At 35.8% G+C, this 21607-nt stretch overlaps 1 protein-coding gene across 6 annotated transcripts in view; it reads left to right on the top strand.

Moving 5' to 3' along the window:
• Nucleotides 1–21607, top strand: part of LOC128990912 (nucleolar transcription factor 1-like) — a 148431-nt gene that overhangs the window by 51428 nt on the left and 75396 nt on the right. For all 6 annotated transcript variants that reach the window (XM_054413567.1, XM_054413568.1, XM_054413566.1 and 3 more), the window contains 2 exons: nt 820–1003; nt 13881–14015. In XM_054413567.1, the coding sequence (XP_054269542.1) occupies nt 820–1003; nt 13881–14015 (319 nt within the window). The remainder of the gene's footprint in view (nt 1–819; nt 1004–13880; nt 14016–21607) is intronic.

The following is a 21607-nucleotide window of genomic DNA, read 5'->3' as shown; positions in this document are numbered from 1 at the left end:
TCCTTTGCTGTTCTTATGTTACATAACCGGACTTCCTGATGTGCTACAGACTGTTCCCTATAGTAATTTATGTTTATATGCAGACGACGCAAATTTAAAAATCTCAGCAAAGAACCAAAATGAAATTCAATATTAAAGTTTTATAGAACTAGCTAATATAAAGCAATACAGTAGACTCCCTCTTATCCGGACACCTTTTAACCGGACATCGGTTTAACCAGACTACACTCGGCGGAAATGACTTCTCTTTAACCGGACAATTTTTATCAGCACATTGGTTTAACCGGACTAGATCGGCAGGAAGTGAGTGGTACTGAAACGACTGTTCTCGTGGGAAAGATTTGAGACCAGTGATCACGTGTCTAAATACAATGCTCTCATAAATTTAAGTCGAATATCACAGTAAACAGTCCGTTTTAACGAGTTTTTGGGGACGTCTGTTTAACCGGAAAACCCGTTATCCGGACTGGCCTCGGTCCCAAGGAGTCCGGATAAGAGGGAGTCTACTGTACTTCAATAATAATAGTCTTTTGTTAAATCCAAATAAAACTAAATTTATCACATTTATCACATTCATTAGAAATCCACTTACAGTTAGTATGTTGTCTTGAGAGAGTTGATGGAAAGAATGTATTAAAATAATGCATAAATATTTCATAAAAAACATCATACTTGCATTCCACAGTACATAAATAAAGATTAAGCCATATATTTAGCTTTTTATTTTAACAGTAACTGTTAACTGTAAACTGTTTATGACTTACTTTACTATCAATCAAATAACAATGAATTACTAATGTTTACACTCACTACATATAGGTTAGCAGGAAAGCCTGAGAAGCCTCCAAACTCAGCTTATAGCCTTTTTTCAAGACTGATGCTCCAAGACAAAGACAAACACTTTGTTGATGGAGAACCAAAAAACAGGATGAAGGAAGTTGCTTCCATGTGGAAAGAATTGCCGGATGATCAAAAAAAGATGTACGCAGAAAGAGTTCAGCATGTACGTATATTGTGTATCTAATTTTTTAAAGTATATCTTGTATTCAAATCTGCTTTATTTCCAAAAAATGTTTACAATATATACATATACAAAAAAACGAACAATAGTCCCGCATAGGCCGTAAAAGACCTGTGCGCGGGACGAGCTCTATTACAAATTAGAAATATTCTTAAAAATTAAAACTAAATTAATCAAAATAATATTTACAACTAAGCTATGAGACAGCTACAGGAACAGTTAATGCTAAATAAAAGGTAGTCGAGTGAATGGAGTTGCAGTTACTGATATATGTACGCTAAATATTGTTTGGTGTACCTGTGTATAATTATTGTTAGGTATTGTATACTGAACCGATAAGTGTCTCAGACTGATCGAGCCCAATCTCCATATGTAATTTATATTAATTAAAAAAATATATATTTTCATTAACATTGTGCGGTGTAGTTAATTATAAGAGATGAAAAATTGAGGGTTTTTTTTAGGGATGGATGGGATTGAATTTTTAGTTTGGGACGGGGCGGGACGGGATTTTTATTTCCTTCCCGATTTTCGAGACGGGATGGGACGGGATGGGACGGGACGGGATTTTTTTCTGTGCATAAAAAGAAAGTACTGTATTGCAGTAACCAAAAAAACCCCCTCCGCAGCAAACCTGTATATATTGATATATAAAAATTTGAACGAATGGTGTTTTTGGCCTCTGGGGACATCAAAATGAAAAAGTAAATCAGTCCCAGGCTTAGGTCTTACCATGACACCTATGGTAATAGCTACTTCCCTATAGGGAAATTCGCTAAAAGACATACAAAATCAATTTTTACAATTTGTGGCATTGATCTATAAATACCCCCGCCGCAGCAAACCTGCAGACTTAGCGAATTTCCATTTGCCTGATTGGATTTACACTAAAATGTCTCCTTAAAAATATCACATTTATTCCCTATTTAAACAGAATTAGTTAAATGAGTTCTTAGGTTTGCTGCAACAGGGAGGGTAAAAAAGTTTTTTTTAAATGTAAAATGTTAAAAGGTACTGTAGTTTAGTAAGAAATTAATGTATTTTCCAAATTTGATCAAAATATGTCCATAAACAAGCAAACTACAACAGTTGACTTATTCTCCATAAGAATAACATGGGAATTTAAAATTAACATTTTTTGAATTTTCTCCGTAACAATTAGGCGCATAATAACGCTTCAATATACTAAATTATTTGTTTTTTTAAGCTCTACAAAATGGTTTAGAAAGAAATTGTGAAATTTTGCGTTTTTAGGGTCAAAAATGGGAAAAACCTATTTTTACCCCATAAAACCCCCCATAAACCCCCGTAAACATAGTCCGATCATGCTGGTTCGCGAACTCATTCAAGTTTATCCCGACTTACACCTTCAAACCAAATTTTATCGAAATTGGACAAAAATTACTCAAGTTATCGTGCGGATGGACACATATATATATATATATATATATATATATATATATATATATATATATATATCTCTATATATAGATATATAAAAATTTGAACGAATGGTGTTTTTGGCCTCTGGGGATATCAAAATGAAAAAGTAAATCGGTCCCGGGCCTAGGTCTTACCATGAGACCTACGGTAATAGCTACTTCCCTATAGGGAAATTCGCTAATATAAAAACAAAAAAATGGGTAACAATTTAAAGGTACCTATAGTAACTTGTGACTCGCGGGTCACGGGGTGATCGTCTGTATGACTCACGGTCACGGCCCGATCGTCGGTATGACTCGCGATCACGGGGTGATAGTCTGTATGACTCACGGTCACGGCGGTCGCTATGACTGCGTCTCTTGCGTTTGCGGACCTATTGCTCGCAATAACGGCGTTATCGGCACTCGCGAAGCGGAAAAATCGCCGACGATCGGACCAATTCCCGTCCCGAAAAATTCCCGAGTTAAATGTAATCCCGTCCCGATAATCGGGAATATTTTTTTCCCGAAAAATTCCCAAAATTTCGGGACCCGTCCATCCCTAGTTTTTATATAAATGAGGATTATTTTACAAAAGAGAAAATGAGAACATGTTTGTGTTAGGTGATTCACAATGAATGAATGCAACAATAGAGATTTATATATGGTCAAGTGATGAGAATCATAGATAGACTGTTAAGGAACAAAGTCGTTTAAATTAATACTAAAACACAAAGACAACTTGACTGAATAAACATGTTGGTGGAGACAACCATTGTATGGAGTTCGCCTATTGGGTCTGATGATGATTAGAGTGTCCGATCGAAATCGATCACCACTTACCATTTTTTAGCGAATTTCCCAATAGGGAATAAGCTATTACCGTAGTACTCATGGTAAGACATGGACGCGGGTTAGATTTTTTTTTCGTTTTGAGGTCCCTAGAGGCAAAAACACCATCCGTTCAAATTCATATATATATATGTGTCCGTTAGCACGATAACTCTAGCAAAAATGGTCCGATTTTGATTAAATTTGGTATAAACGTGTAAACCTACATTTATTCGAACGAGTTCGCGAACCAGCATGATCGGACTATGGGAACGGGGGTTTACAGGGGGTTTTATGGGGTAAAAATAGGTTTTCCCATTTTTGACCCAAAAAACATAAAATTTAGCAATTTCTTTCCAAACCATTTTGTAGAGCTTAAAAAAACAAATAATTTAGTATATTGAAGCGTTATTATGCGCCTAATGGTTACGGAGAAAATAAAAAAAATTGTAAATTTAAAATTCCCATATTATTCTTATGGAGAACAAGTAAACTGTTGTAGTTTGCTTGTTTATGAACACATTGATCACAGTTGGAAAATGTTTTTATTTCTTACTAACTATTAACATAAAAAAAAAAAAAAAAAAAAAAAAAAAAAAAACTGTTTTACCCTCCCTGATGCAGCAAACCTAAGTACTAGTTAAACTAATTCTATTCAAATAGGAAATAAATGTTATATTTTTAAGTAGACATTTTAGTGTAAATCCAATGAGGCAAATGGAAATTCACTTAGTCTGCAGGTTTGCTGCCGCGGGGGTATTTTGTATATTACCATCTTGTGAGTAACAGTATAAGCGTAAATATATGTTTTAAGTAGGGATGGACGGAATTGAATTTTTAGTTCGGGACGGGATTTTTATTTCCTTCCCGATTTTCGAGACGGGACGGGACGGGATTTTTTTCTGTGCATAAAAAGAAAGTACTGTATTGCAGTTACCAAAAATACCCCCGCCGCAGCAAACCTGTATATATTGATATATAAAAATTTGAACGAATGGTGTGTTTGGCCTCTGGGGACATCAAAATGAAAAAGTAAATCAGTCCCAGGCTTAGGTCTTACCATGACACCTATGGTAATAGCTACTTCCCTATAGGGAAATTCGCTAAAAGACATACAAAATCAATTTTTACAATTTGTGGCACTGATCTATAAAAACAAAAAAATGGGTAACAATTTAAAGGTACCTATAGTAACTTGTGACTCGCGGGTCACGGGGTGATCGTCTGTATGACTCACGGTCACGGGGCAATCGTCGTCACGACTCGCGATCACGGCGCGATCGTCGGTATGACTCGCGGTCACTGCACGATCATCGGTATGACTCCGCGGTCACGGCGCGATCGTCGTCATGACTCGCGGTCACGGCATGATCGTCGGAATGACTCGTGATCACGGCTCGATCGTCAGCATGACTCTGCGGTCACAGCGCGATCGTCGTCATGACTCGCGGTCACGGCATGATGAAGGGTATGATGAAGTTCCTGGACCAATAATTAAAAAAGCAAAAGAAGTATTGATTAAACCCATTACATTTTTGATCAATTCATCATTGATAACTGGAATTTTTCCACAAATATTGAAAATAACAAAAATTAAACCAATTTTTAAAAAAGGGAAGTCATCAGAAGTTGATAATTTTAGACCAATTGCTCTAATCACTATATTTTCAAAAATTTTTGAAAGAGTTGTTGCGAACCAGCTGATTGAGTACCTTGAAACTAACAAGTTGTTTGATTGTTGCCAGCATGGTTATCGTAAAGGAAGGTCAGTGGTAACTGCAGCAACAGAGTTTATTGAATCTGTGATCGACTCAGTTGATAAAGGCAAGAAAGTTGTAGGCATATTTATGGACTTGAGTAAAGCCTTTGATAGCATTAATCATGGGACTTTATTACATAAATTGAAATTGTTTGGGATTGAAGGGAAAGAATATAATTGGCTTAGTACATATTTATGTAACCGACAACAGTTTGTAGAAATTTTAAATTTAAATAACAATAGATTGCTCAAATACAAATCCACTCTTAAACAGGTAATAAGAGGTGTTCCTCAAGGGTCCATATTAGGACCTTTGTTATTCACATGCTACATAAAAGACATGCCAAAATTACATAATAATTATAGCTTATGTCTTTATGCTGATGACGCTAATCTTCAAATAAATAGGCACTCTATTGAGGAGGTTGAGTTGTCATCATTTTCAAACCTGGCTCTTTTAAATCAGTTTTTCCAAAATAATAGTTTAGTACTAAACTCTGCTAAAACAAATTTCATTGAATTCAAAACTTATCAAAATAATAAAAATATGCTGTCACCTACCATCATTCTAAATGAAACTGAATTAGAGAAGGTGTATGAATCTAAATTTTTAGGATTAACTATAGACAGCAACTTGTCTTGGAACAGCCATGTCAATAATCTAGTTTCTAAATTAAACTCTGGGGTATATGCACTAAGGAGGCTCTCAAAAATTCGTTCAACAGAGACTCTGAAAATAGTGTATTTCGCCTATATTCATTCAAATATCGCCTTTGGTCTTTCATTATATGGGGCAACTTCCATTCAAAATTTGAACAAAATACTAAAAATTCAGGAACAATCAATTCAGATTATATTAAAATTAAATTATAATGAATCAGTAAAACTCTTTTTTTCTAAAATTGGTATCATGACTGTATATGCAATGTACATTTATGAAACTATAATTTCTGTGAAAAACCGTCAGGACCAACTTCATTTTGTTGGAGATACTCATAATTATAATACAAGATTCAGGAATAGAATTGGCATTGACAAACATAAACTTGGATTTTATGAAAAAAAAGCCAATGTATATGGGGTCAAAATTTTATAATATGTTACCAAAAGCCATTAAATCTGAGAAAAATATTAATAAATTCAAAAATCAACTAAAAAAATATCTTATTGATTTAACATTATATTCTTTCTCCGAATTCCCATGTAAAAATGATGTGTAAGGAAAGTTTTTAGTTCTGTTTTTCTTTTCATGCCGATAACTATATCTTTTGTTTTAACAGCCTTAGTATTAACCAATCTTAGTTATAATGTATCTTAGTATTAATTAATATTGACACCATTCTATGTACAGAGTACTAATATTGAATAAAGATTTTATTGATTGATTGATTGATTGCACGACACGGCGCGATCGTCGGTATGACTCGCGGTCACGGCGCGATCGTCGGTATGACTCCGCGGTCACGGGGTTATCGTCGGTATGACTCGCGGTCACGGCGCGATCGTCAGTATGACTCACGATCACGGCTCGATCGTCAGCATGACTCCGCTCGTCGGTATGACTCGCGGTCACGGCGCGATCGTCGTCATGACTCGCGGTCACGGCACGATCGTTGGTATGACTTCGTCTCTTGCGTTTGCGGACCTATCGCTCGCAATAACGGCGTTATCGGCACTCGCGAAGCGGAAAAATAGCCGACGATCGGACCAAATCCCGTCCCGAAAAATTCCCGAGTTAAATGTAATCCCGTCCCGATAATCGGGAATATTTTTTTCCCGAAAAATTCCCGAAATTTCGGGACCCGTCCATCCCTAGTTTTAAGTGTTATAAGACGTTTCGTTTATTTACTTTCCATTATTATGCCACACATGCGGTGTACGATGATGATGTTTCTGTGAACGTGGGAGATGCTCAATATTTTGCTAAAATTGTTGAGGATGATGATTATATTTCTATAACCCCGGGAAGCAAACAGGATTTTACGGCGGTCACAAAAAAAACAAAAAAAAAAACGATGATGTCCCTATAACAGTAGGAATTGTTCTCAGTATTACTAAAATATATTTTTGTGTCTTTTTACTGCCTGAGGTTTCATTCAGGTGAAATATTTGTCTCTCTTAACTTTTTAAATTAAACTAGCTGTAACCCGCGGGCTTTGCCCCGTTTAACTTCTTAATTTTCAAGATGATCTCGTTTGCATGGCTCAATCACGTCCTGGTTGAAGTTCGTTCGCTACGCTCACTCACCTTTAGGTTGGAGCTTGTTCGCTACGCTCACTCACCTTTAAGTCGCGGTCACACTAGGCTGTTTAGCTGCTAACCAGCCGCTGGTAATATCACCAGCAGCCAGCTGGATCTGAAGGGTTCACATTATACAACTACTAGCCGCTAGTACAGTTGCTCCTTATGACTTGAAAACATTATGTTGTGTATGTGTTTTCACCATATCATCTATTGACACCACTCTTCTTTGGTATTTTTTATAAACTTCATTTCGATACGTATCGCGTAAACTTTTTTTTTTTCTTCAATGCTGCTTTAAGTCCTTGTTCTTCAAGTTTTTCCAGTAACTCCTTGTAAGCTTAGTTTTGGCATTTCTGTTGATGTAGTCTGCAGTCGAAGGGTCCCACAGGCAAGGATAATTTCGAAATATATCTAGGAATGTAATTATGTCTTTACCTGTCCACTTGTTGCTGTCAACTATATTCACTGTTAATCACAAAAATAAATAGGAAAAACAGTAAACGAAACCAAAACTGCAAAACAAACTATATACGTGTTAATTAACCAGCCGCTTGTTAGCTACTAGGGGTTCACATTGGCTGGCTAGTGCCAGCGAGGAGATCACGCAACGATCACATAAGACCAATAGATGGAGCACGCCTATCTAACTAACATTGAAGCAGGTGAAGCCAGGTCCGCCATCTTGTTGTAGGAAAGAAGCGCTAGATGTCGATAAAAACGGCACGAAAACTCAATGTTCCGCTTCAAAATAACTCGACATTTAGCCTACTTAGACTTGAGTTATATGGTTGAAACTTCGTATGAGTGAAGTCAATAAGTCTGTGACACTATTGGTTTTAAATAAAAGCTTAAAAGTTAGTATTTTCTATTTTAAATATTCATATAAAGTCTAAACTTTTAAAAGAGTTTTGAGATATGACATGAAATAGTTCGTCGGCTACTATTTTTATTTTTTGGTCAGGTAAGTTATGAAACGGTGGATTTTGTAGCTAAAGATTTGAATTTTTTTGATAATATTTTTTTAAATTTTTTGCTGCTATAGTTTGGTTGTAATTTTGGTTATACCATACTCGATACCCGCCGCGGCGCTTCGTGTCGCTTCGGGCAGGCCTACTAGAATCCACAATTATGATACTACTGTGGTTATAACATTTGGCATTGTGCGTACAATGATTAAACATTAATAGCTATTAGTGGAAATTATATCATAACTGTTTGCACTGAAAACACTTGTGTAAAAATACTCATACTTATGAATAATATTTTATAGAAATCAGATTACTTCAAACCAAAACACTAGGATTATGCCCTGGAATTCAAAATATGCCTTATACGCTAGATTTGATTTTATATGATATAGAAATTCATTAAAGTATTCTTTGAAATAAACGATCCGAATACTCTTTATTAGTACCTAACAGTTTTTTACCACTGAATTAATAAACGAACTTGCAAAGATGTGCACTCAGTAAGGCGATTATTGTCTAACTGAAAAGAACAAATTGATTTTGAACTGGGTTTAATACGGAAATCATAAAATCACAGCTACAAAATTGGTTGGTAATGAGTCATAAAATTGTACATTATGTTAAGGCACTATCTGAATTACAATAGCTCAAAGAAGAAAAACAACTACGTTTGTGAAACAAAGTAATGGAAAGTAACATACCTAGTAACCGCGGTACGGAAGAGATAAATTGTAATAGAAAATATTGAGAATTAACAATAAATCAATAAACAGTTTGATGTTACTTTTATAAAATTGAATAATAACCTTCTCAAACAGTTTGACATATTCTGGCATGAATATAAAATTACACTGAATAAAAATCATGGAAATAAAACAAAATAGACTAAAACACTTAAGCACGTAACAACAAATTATAATATACAACTACATAGAATGAGACCAACGATCACATGAGATCAATAAGACATAGAGGAACATAGATTGACATACAAGATTACTTCTTTTACTGGCCCATAAATGTGACTGTTTTCAATAGATGCCGTCTTATTTTCGCCTTATGTAAGGTGTCGCTTAGTGTTTTTGAATAATGATGCAACCTCACTTTGAAATATTTCTTACATATTGCCTTCATCAAAAGAATGATGTGATTTTGTTCTGGCTCCTGTTCAAAACAATGTTCTCCGGGGAAAAAATTCACCTCAACACACTTTCTCATAACTGAAACTAACATTACTTCAACAAGGTTTTTTACACTGCTAATGTCTCCCCTTTGAATGTGGTATTTAACAACAGTGTCTGCTATCAAACAAAGTTTCACTACCCCTTCGGAGGGCTGCAGCAGTCCACCTCTGTCTTTGGCATGAATCAAACTAAGTTTGTTTGTCGCATTTGCCAGCAGTAGATCGATACAACTCTTGCAAATAATTTCCTTTCTTAATGATCTAACGACAAAGCCTCCAATGTATTCAACGATGTCGACATGCACATTTGAAGTGTTTCCCACAAGAGTTAGAAAAACTTCATCGCTTTCATCTTCATTGCTTATATCACAATCTTCTAGAGACCTCCATCCAGGAGTTGAGCAATTTATCTCTACTACTTCATTCCTCTTCTTTGTCAGAGGAAGAATGTACGTCCTATTTAAAATAAGAGCATTCCCAGTATTTGATTCCTGTAGTTCTCTGTGCAGCAGGATTCGTTTGAATGATCCTGTGAACTCTCTTGATGAAGGATTATTATTATAGCCGCCACGAGCACCCAAGGTACCCAAAAAGACGTTCTAAGTGGTCTTGACTCAATTTGTAAAGTGGCAAATAATTTAGCAAGGGAGTTTTACCTTCAACAGACTCGACATATTCACTATACATTGCCAGAGTACTTGTTATGCAAGTTATAAAGCCGAGAAATCCAGTTCTTCTTGGTGACGAAACTATTGCTTGAGTGGTTCCATACTTTAGGTTTGAAATGTACTCTTTTGCCTTAAGAAGGAAGTTACAGTGTTTCTTATAATTCCCTGGGTAGAGCGCTTGTTTACTGTATTTAGCTGCAATGTTTCTAGAATTCAAAATGTCAAATAGCATATCGAACGTCCTTAAGAATTCAATCGTACCAGAACAATTTTCGAACCCTTCGACTTTATTTACAAATAGGTATTCCAGTGAGTCAGCGACAGATGCACTTAGAAGTTGTGCAGCCAATTTTGTTTTCATCTTTTGTTTGGCATACATAACATGACTTGTTGTGATCTTGTTCCCGAGGCAAAGTCCTTCTTTTTGCTGGAGGTCATGTAGCTTCTGAATATGCTGCCATTCAATACGCCGATTTTCATTATCAAACAAAACTTTATAATCGCCAAGAGTATTCCTCACCAACTTGAGCATGTGGGAAGGATCAGGGAAAAAATAGACACATTCTTCCGTGTTAGGGTGGGGGAAGCAATGCATTAAATTATTAGCTTCAAAAGAACATCCTAATTTGTTGGCCATCGTTATATTGCACCCCGTTCCATCGCAAGTCAACGAAGCAACTTTGATTCCTGTTTCGTGTAGAAGGCAAAGGCATTGTTTTACCAAGCCACTGAGCTGTTCGCCTTTTGTCGATGCGACAAAAAAGTGCCCAAGTGGTACTTTCCAAGAAGAGTTAATGGCGACCAAGTGAAAAACGAGTGCTTCTGCAGCAACTGGGGCTGTGTCAACATCAATATCTGTGTCACCAACGTTTACGGTACCATGGAACCGGTTGCCATCCCATTCCAACTTTTTCCTGATGGCCATACAGTCAAAGATCAACGAGCAAACTGGCTGTTTGGGTGCATTACTAGCATGCTCTTTTAGCGCTCTGAATACCTCCTTAGAAAATCCAGGATCGGCGTTAACACTCGAATACCAACGTCCTAGAGTTTTGGGGTGGGGTAAAGCCGTGTTAAACGTTTTTCTAACAAACAAGTAGGCTTTTGGGGACAGAAAGTGCAATGTAATTGCGAAAGATTTAAGTCTGTCATCATAAACTTTCTTCAAATGAGGATTTTGTGTCTTTCCAATAGCTCTTTTAATTAAGCATTCGGAATTTTTAGAAAGCGACATTAAGAATGAACAGTCATCTGATGAAAAGTTTTGTTTACTTTTTAAAGACTCTAGTATGGCTTCCAGATTTGCCACCCTTTTAATCAACCTTCTCTTACTCTGCTGCAATGTCTTTACTTTTTTTTTGCTATCTAAGAGTCTTGACCTGGTCAATTCTAGCTGCTTTTTTAATTTCTTGGTTGGTGAGAAACTGGTACCAGATGTACTTGTACTTGCTTCAGGCACATATTTCCTTTTTAAAGGACGACGTTCTTTTACCTGCGTCTCCTCCGGAAAAGCTTTAAAAATTGCAGGTACTGCCCCTTCTCGAATACGCACATAACACAGTGAAGTACGGTCAATGTCTTCTTCCCGAAAATGTTCAGAGCATACCCTGCTATGCGATTTCGGCTGCCAATCTTTCCTTTTGATTGCGTTTATCCATTTTTGTTTAGTATCGTAATCTTTCGGAAATCTGGAAGAGAAAAAAAAACGTGATGTTGCGCTACTAAAATGGCAGATTCTTTAATATGGTGAGAATGCTTCAATCAATTATGTTACCAAAGAATTAACAGAATTATTGTAAACAAGAGTGTGGGTTAGTAAAAGTGCCAGACATCAGGGTATCGTTTAAAACAATCACAGGGTGATTTGAAAGTGGTGTTACTAAATTATAATCTCGAGCAGTTTGTAAATGGAACACCAATAACAGATATGGAAGTATACATGTTAGAGCCCTTTTTTTAGTTTAAAGATAAAGATTGTTCTGTTCATTTTGCATATTCATTATCGTGACAACTTTATGCTATTTTCAGAAAAACACTGCTATCCATAAATTAAAAACAGTGAACACACTAGAGCAGCAAATGAAAAATCACCATTAAAGTTTTAAAAAATGTCAGTAAGACATCTAACTTAACCATACTTATCGTGAATTCAGCCTCAATTTTCATTCAGCCATTCTATGTAATATTATACAACTTCATATAATAGTAAAGTCAAATATACTCACGAGTGATAAGTAATCCCCTCTATTTTCCCTTTGTTGAAACACCCGTAGGCAACACACGAAGTAGGCATGCTAGAGTTAAGAATAAAACATTGAAAACTATGATAAAATAAAATATTTAACCATAACACAACTCACAGCAACATTGACCACTGTAAGACCGTAATCAACTGGCGACGATCAAGGACATTAGGCTTAAGCTCGCGCTCGCCACGAGGGTGTGTGCGTGTCGCAGTAAACATTAGAATAAACGGTATAAACAGACGGGTCTCTTATCTACTCAGATAAACATGGTGTACATTCATCTGTTCATCGTTTTATTCTATCTATTTGTCTAAAAATGAATATTTTTTGCTCTATAATAAAAATGTATATGATAGTCAGAATATAAAAGAGTGTTGTTTTAAGAGTTTCAAAAAATATCATGTGACTTTGAAACTTCATACGCTGTAAACCAGACGTCAGAACTTTATCAAACTTTAATACAATATAGATACATATATTATTAATTAATTTGTAGGTTTTCAGAATTTTTGTAACGCCCAAAAAGTTTTTGTTGTTAATTATGTAAACTAACTTTTTCTAAGAAACGGTAAACGCTAGAAAAAAAATTAAAAGCGTATTTTGAAGGTCATTGTGTTAGTAATAGATATATTTATATCACAAAGGCGTATTGTCACGAATATCATTGATATTAACTAATTTGCGCTCGCTAGTAGGGGTCATCACAGCCGGCAGCCGCCATCTTGTTGTAGATTAGTGAAAAATACTGGCTTCACGTCGCGGCCAACATGCTCCATCTATTGGCCTTATGTGATCGTTGAGATCACGTGACTGCCAGCGGAGGGTAGGCAGCACTCAAAAGTTAAACCTGTTCAACTTCTGATTGTGGCTAGTAAACACTATCGCGCTGGCATTCACCGGCCGCTGGTTCTGGGTCAGACTAGGCTGCTTGCTGGCAATATTCAGCAATATTACCAGCGGCTGGTTAGAAGCGGTTACTAAACAGCCTAGTGTGACCGCGGCTTTAGGTAGGAGTTCGTTCGCTGCGCTCACTTGCCTTAAGGTTAGCTCGTTCGCTACGCTAACTCGCCTCCAGGTTGAAGTTCGTTCGCTATGCTCACTCACCTTTTGGTTTCAAATTAGCTGTTGTCATAAATGTAAAAGAAATAATAGTGCTGCACCCTGTTGGTAATCCTTGTAACTTTAATGCTATTGAACATCATAGAACAGAACCAACTTGTTTAATTGAAACAGCTGTTAAGATTCATTAATTCCATTTCTCATAAGGTTAACATGGGAAACTCCAGAGACACTGGGGCGGAGCCGATTGGACGGATCACGAAATTGATGGTGTATAAACCTATTCCAGGAAATTCTACACGTATGTACCAAGTTTTGTGGCAATCGGTTCAGCGGTGTCTGAGTTTATCACTGCCAAACAAATATACAAACATCCTCTTTTATACTTAATACTTATAGATTATAAAGCCAAATGATACCCTTAAACTAAAAAGGGATTTATAGTCTTAGCTGAAGCAATAAGGTTTGTTTGTTTTGTAGATGCATGAACATTACAAGTTAGAGATGGCAAACTACCTAGACACACTTCCTGAGGCGAAAAGAATTGAAGAGGTAGCCAAACTACAGCCTAAAAAGAAGAGAATAGCTAAAGTGCGACAGAAAGTTGCTAAAAAGGTAAGTAGATGGTGCTGTTTAACCATTCCCATGGTATGAAGTTTGAACAGTGTACCCTTCAATTCTTGTACTTGCAGTGATATCAGATAAAGTAGAGAGTCGAAAATCCAAACGTCAAAAATCTGAAACGTCAAAAATCTTAACTGCTCCTGAGGGTTTGAAAATATTGGAAATTAGCACGGAGACAACAGATGTTTTACAATTTCACGGGCCAAAGAGTCAGCGCCTGGCAGGGAAATGAGTGAATGTGCCGAGCCAGTCTGTGTTTTGTTCGATTCCAATGTATAAAGTCAAAGTTTACATATTTTTTCAAGAAACGAATTACAGTAATGTAACAAAAATACCTAAGCACAAAACTCATTGTTTTTATTTCATTCACTGTATCCTAGAACTGTTATTTTTATTACTGAAGGTTTAATTATGTGTCTATTAGGCATTTCTAGGCTATGTTTGAAAATCCGAACAAATCAGTAATGTGAACTACCTACCAATTGGTTCGGATTTTTGTCTCACTACTGTAAAACCCTAAATCTAGAATAAGGAAGAGACCAAATTAATATAGTACTAGTGGCGTGTAGGGACATAAGTCCCCAAAATGCTCAATAATATAAAACAAATTATTCTAATATTTAAACAAACAAAGAAATATATTATCTATGTGTCAGAATAGATATCCCTGTATATATGCCATATCTTTTGTGTAAAAAACAGTTTGTTGTTTGTCTTTGTTGATGTTATTTTCAATAAATCATTCGAATCACTACATAGATTTAACTCTGCTGAAGCAAGGCCACACTATAAAGGCAGCAAACATATAATTGGTTGTGAATAAATACTGGTTTATTAAGGTAGCTCGTTAATTATTTATTCAATGTGGTTATTTCTTGTTAAACACAAGTTTGAAAAGTTTCACGGTAAAATTATATATTTCCATATTCTATATAACGTAACTAAAAAGTCTTAATTATTATAGGTAACGTTATCCCTGGTTTTATATAGTACATTGCTGGACTTACTGGCAAATAAGTATAATCCAAATGTTAACATTGCGTACTGGCTTGATGATAAATCACGATCAGCTGTATGAAGTAAACAAAATTAGCAGAAAATGGCTTCTAATGCTATTCTTATGGATAACATTTTACGTTATATCACGTTTTCTGGTAACTTTATGGAAACTCTGCTATTTTTCCCGAGTCCCTGGGGTCAAGATCTTTAATTTAAGACCCCTCCCACTTTTCTGCGACTTACCAGACGTCCAAAATTTTCTGGTAAAGATTTTGTCTTACAGAATTATATATAAGGATTATAGGCCCTAGTATTGAATCTATTTAAATATTATTAATATGAGTATAGTTGACAACCGGCAAAATTTAAAATATTTCAAAAATTGTTTTACAACCATATTGCAACAGTTTTACAACAATTTAAAAACTGTTTTGACAATAATTTTAAAATTGACTTTGCAACAAGTTGAAAATTGTTTTCACATAGGACCAGCCATCCCATGGGCATATCCTAAACACGAAATGATAACGATTTTGTGTGAAATGCATATATATCAGTTGAGCATTTTGATTAAATAGTTCATAAAAACAAATTTTGAGAAAAAACTAGAATCAAAATTATCTTCCCAAGCGGGTCTTGAAGCCCACAATACAAGAAATAAAGGACGTTTTAAAAACATTCAAAAATGGCAAAGCTCCTGGTGAAGATGCGATCCCAATAGAATTAATGAAAAATGGAACCGAAGAACTTTTCATCCATCTACACAAACTGATTCTACAAGTATGGAAAAGCGAGAAAATGCCAAAAGAGTGGACTGAAGCAGTAATAGTCCCACTGCACAAAAAAGGGGACAAACTAGAATGCAAAAATTATAGAGGTATATCCTACTAATATTATGAATGAGAAAGTTTAGATGTATGGATGTATGTTTGTGACAAGTGAACGTGAAAAATACTGGTCGGATTGGGCTGAAATTTGGCATGGTGATAGCTCACATTCCCGATTAACATATAGGCATATTTTTATTTCAAAAATCCTTTCGGGCTCCGCCCCAGTGGCTCTGGAGTTTCCCATGTTAACCTTATGAGAAATGGAATTATTGAATCTTAACAGCTGTTTCAATTAAACAAGTTGGTTATGTTCTGTGATGTTCAATAGCATTAAAGTTACAAGGATTACCAACAGGGTGCAGCACTATTATTTCTTTTACATTTATGACAACAGCTAATTTGCAACCAAAAGGTGAGTGAGCGTAGCGAACGAACTTCAACCTGGAGGCGAGTTAGCGTAGCGAACGAGCTAACCTGAAGGCAAGTGAGCGTAGCGAACAAACTTCAACCAGGACGTGATTGAGCCATGCGAACGAGATAATCTTGAAAATGAAGAAGTTAAACGGGGCAAAGCCCGCGGGTTACAGCTAGTCCCTTATAAATACAAAATACAAAATACTATCTAAACTTATCTTAAACAGACTTGGAGACCACCAAGCAGGTTTTATGAAAGGGAGATCAACAACAGACTAAATATTTATTCTAAAACAAATAACCTCAAAGTATTGGGAATACAACAAAGATATATATGTAATGTTTGTTGATTTTAGCAAAGCTTACGACTCAATAAACAGACATAAACTGTGGAAGATGATGAAAAAGTATGGATTACCTAATAAAATTCAGTTGGAAAAAATGTGTATAAACAAATCCAAAGGGAAAGTAAAAATAGGGAAAGAATATACAGATACATTTAATATAAATACCGGAGTGAGACAAGGTGATGGTCTATCGCCATTATTATTCAATATAGCACTAGAAGAAGCTCTCAAGAAAACAAGAAATAGTGAAGGAGGGGCAAGACTTACTGATAAAATAAACCTTCTAGCATTCGCAGATGATGTAGCCATTGTAGCTGAAAACAAAAATACAGTAAAACGCCAATTATCCGAATTAATTGGGACCGGGGTCGATTCGGATAATCAAAAATTCGGATAATCAGACACAGAATGGTAATAAAGAAAAAGAAAGTGTTACACAACGAATGAACTTTATTGAGTGGATAACTAAGACATAATAGAGATGTTAAATTGAATTTAAGTACAAGTAGAGAAACAAATGCTGATATTTATAAAAACAAAACTACAGTACAATATAAAGTTCTTTACAAAAAGTTCTTTTACAACGCTTACTTGTACATCTCGATCAGCGTAAGTTGCCGTGACCTTGTAGCTCGTTTCCGCGCAGCTAAATCACGCACTCTGGTTGCCGCTCCATCCATTTGAGGGCGTTGTCAAAGCACGTAAACGCCTCACTATGTGATGGTACACTTTCGTCTCCTGCATCTTCGTCTCCCCCGGTCTCATTGCTTTCATCTCCATTGTCCTGTTCATCCATGACACTCACAGCGATTTCATCATCAGTCATTATCTGGTATCCTTGATCGTTCCTATCACATTCCAACCACTCTTCCATATCATCGACATCACACTCCGAACAACCCGCAATCTCCTTAGCCATGTTTACTAACTCCCCAACTGACGGCAATTCCGGTTCGTCTTCATCAACGCCAGCAGCTTCAGCAGTTAGTTCTCGTTCTTTAGCTTGCTTTTCAAACTCGAGTTGCTCTTTTGTCGACGTACCGTTTATTTTGTTCCACGCCCGTTTAAGTGAAACACTTTTAACCATGTTCCAGGAGTCTGCAATCATGTAGCAACAGTCTTTTAAGTTTATTTTTTTGTACGAATCCAAAACTTGTTCCTCGTCGTTCTCTTCAGCTAGGAGCAATTTACGAAGCATCTGTTGTCTGTAAAGACGTTTTGTGCACTCAATCACACCCTGATCCATGGGCTGGAGCAGACTTGTCACGTTAGGAGGTAAAAAGAGACACTTAAATCTCCCCTTTTCTCTCACGAGAAGATCTAGTGAAGGATGCGTTGGCGCATTGTCCATGATAAGTAGAACCTTTCCCTTTTTTCCTGTTTCTTGTTTAAATTTTTTCACTTGAGGAATAAAGGTTTTGTCGTACCACTCCAAAAAAATAGTGCTCTCCATCCAAGCATTCTTCTGGTTGGTGTAAGTCACTGGTAAGTTGGCTACGTTCTTAAAAGCCCGTGGCTTCTTTGCTTTGCCGATCAATAATAAAAGAAGGCGATGGGTACCAGTAGAGTTAGCCCAGACCATTATAGTGACGCGATCTTTACTGACTTTGTGTCCGGGAGCACTTTGTTCTCTTTTAGATGCTAGGGTTTTTCTTGGCAAAGCTTTCCAATTCAAACCAGTCTTGTCAGCATTATACACAAGATCAGGGTCGTACATTTCTGTTTCTTTTTTAAATGTCTCCATAAATTTATTAGCAGCTTCACTATCAGCAGAAAGTTTTTCACCGGCAATATCCAATTCTCGAATGCCGTGCCGATTCTTGAAATTGCGTATCCATCCCGTGCTTGCCTTAAAATCAGCTACAACCATTTTTTCACTGAACATTCGCGCCTTTTCACACAAAATAGGTCCTGAAATCGGTTGTCCAATAGATCTTTGTTGCAAAAACCAAGTAAAAACTGCATTTTCCAGCTGTTCATCTTTAGCCTTTTTCATCACTTTTCGTGACGAACATCCATCATCACTTTCCAACGTAGTCACAAAACTTAAAATCTTTTCACTGTTATTTTTTATGTCAGTAATCGTAGCCGCCCCGACACCAAATCTCTCCGCCAATACCTTTCCCGCCACTCCTTTTTTTAGTTGGTTGATTATTTCCACTTTGTTCTTTAGCGATAGGACAACACGTTTTCGTTTTGCACTCATTTTACTTGGTTATTTAACACACGTAACCATACAGTAATGAAGATCACAAGTTTGACAATCTCACAACTCTATAAAAAATCAGCGATCCGCACAATAGAAGAGGGAGGAGCTAACTGACCTAAAATCCGCCAAAAATCGATAGTTCGCGTGTCATTGGGTAGGGGGAGTGGCTGCAGGTGCATGCGCTGTACATTCTGCGCATCTAAACGCTGTCTCGATGTCAATTCACTACACCGCCGCGCGGGGTGGCGACGTCATTGTGTCTACGCGGCAGTCGGTCAAATTTTTGCACTTAGTTTTAATTTTTAATATTAAGCTTGGAGCCGATTCGGATAATTGGCGATTCGGTTAATCGGCGTTCGGATAATCGGCGTTTTACTGTAATCTCAAAGTGACATAGACATAGACATAGACTTTATTTGCACAAAACATTCCATACATGTCATAACATTTAGAATAGGTGCATTGTCAAAATTAAATCCATACATAAAATATTTAACATTAAAACTTTTAACTTAAAATTAAACACTTAAAAAAAAAAAAATTTCTAAATTGTAGTTCTGTAAAAATCTTCAATTAAGTAAAAAGCCTTGTCAATAAGAAAATTATCTATTGTATCTTTAAATTTGGTTTTGCTTAATGACTTATAGCATGGCGGAAGCACATTGTACAATCTCAGCCCAGCGTACAATGGAGATTTTTCATATAGGGTCAAACGATGTCTGGGGAGTTTAAATATATTTTCATTTCGGGTTTCATACCTGTGATTAAAATGTATTGTTTCTGGTAGCTCATTTTTAACTGAATGTATGTAGTTTAATAATTCTAGAATATACAACCCCGTTAATGTATGAATTCTTAAATTTTGAAAATGTTTCTTACAAGAACTGCGTGGATGAGAGTTGGTAATAATACGAATAATACGTTTTTGTAACCTGAATAAAGTTTTAATACCAGTAGCTTGACCCCATAAAATTATGCCATATCTTAACACTGACTCCACATAAGCATGATAAACTACTTTAAGTGTCTCAATAGAAACACAGTCCCTTAAATGTATGAATAAAGATGATATCGACCTAATTTTGTTACGTAAATAATTCAAATGTGAATCCCATTTAACTGCGTCATCTACGTAAACCCCTAAGAATTTATGAGCTTCAACTAAATTAAAGGAACAGTTTTCCATATTTTTGTGTCTAGTAGAAAATTTAATAATATTTGTTTTTCCAACATTAAGTTCTAACCCATTTTCTAAAAACCATTGCTCCATGTCCTTTACCACACTTTGCAGAGAAGAAAACATTTCAGCTGTATTATTATTTTTGATCAAAGCAGTAGTGTCATCGGCAAAAAGAATTAGTTCTTTATTAATAGCTTTTGGAAGATCATTAATGTAAATAAGAAAAAAAAGTGGGCCCAATACTGAGCCTTGGGGAACACCTGTGGATATAATTTCCCATGGTGAATAATGTTTGTTGTTATCTTCTAAAATTAAAGTTCTTTGTTTTCTTTCAGAAAGGTAAGATTGTATTAAAGAAAAGCAACTTCCCCCAATCCCATAATCAATAAGTTTTAGCAACAGGAGTGAGTGATCCACACAATCAAAAGCCTTAGACAGGTCACAGAAAACACCTGCTGTGGCCTGAGACCTGTCCAAGGCCTCTGCAATCTCATTAACAAACTGAGTAAGAGCAGAAACTGTGCTTAAGTTTCTTCGGAAACCAAATTGTTTATTGTAAAATAAATTATTACTTTCAAAATAATTAACTAGTCTATAGCTTATTACTTTTTCAAATATTTTAGAAAAATTACTTAATATTGATACTGGACGGTAGTTATTAATATCTGATTTTGAACCTTTCTTAAAAACGGGAGAAATTTGGGAGTACTTGAGTTGATCCGGAAAAATACCATTCTCTAAACACTGATTTATAATAAGAGATAAGGGTGCGGAGATAATGTCAGCAGCAGATTTGATCAATTTAATTGGGATTTCGTCCCAGCCTACTGAAATTTTGTTCTTTAGAGAAAGGATGATCTTTTTTATTTCATCTTTATTAGTGGGGCTAAGATTGCACAATGTAACCCCACCATCACTGCAGTATGATTTTACAGACGAATGAACACCATTGACAGAAGCCTTTTTTACATTCAGATTAATAACTGTATTACAGAAAAAACTGTTAAAAAGCTTAGCTACATCATCAGGATTATCAACAGTGGTTTGGTTTGTATCATCTTTTAAAATAATTTTGTATCTCTGAGTACGGTTTAAACCCAGTTCATTGTTAACAATTTGCCAAGCTGCCTTAGACTTGTTTTCAGATTTTCTAATTAGGTTATTATTTGAGATAATTTTTGAATTTTTTACAACTTTATTAAATATTTTTTTGTATTGCTTTACATAGGATAAAAACTCTTGGTTTCTACTAAACTTGGCTTCCAAGTGCAATTCTCGTTTCCTCTTACTGGAAATTCTTATACCTTGGGTCACCCAATTCAGAGTAGATTTATTAGTTTTAGCATTCTTTTTTAGTGATTTAACAGGAAATATATGATTGAAAGATAATAAAAAATTTCTCAAAAAACTATTGTAATTTTCATTGGGGTTTAAAGCGGGGTTAAATACAAAATTATTATTAGTGCTCTGTAGATATTTGCAAAATTCATCTGTATTTCTATCAGAGATGATTCTTTTCTTAAAAGAACTAGAAGTATTCTTGATGGTTTTACACTTGGCTAGCTTAGGGAGGTTTATAAATATAGCATTGTGATCAGAAAGAC

The sequence above is a fragment of the Macrosteles quadrilineatus genome, unplaced genomic scaffold (genome assembly GCF_028750875.1).
Source record: "Macrosteles quadrilineatus isolate MER2022 unplaced genomic scaffold, UCM_ALF_1.0 Scaffold_3__2_contigs__length_128488019, whole genome shotgun sequence".
NCBI classification, from domain to species: Eukaryota; Metazoa; Arthropoda; class Insecta; order Hemiptera; family Cicadellidae; genus Macrosteles; species Macrosteles quadrilineatus.
The sequence above is the reverse complement of the archived record's forward strand: the minus strand, read 5'-3'. Positions and strand labels throughout refer to the sequence as shown.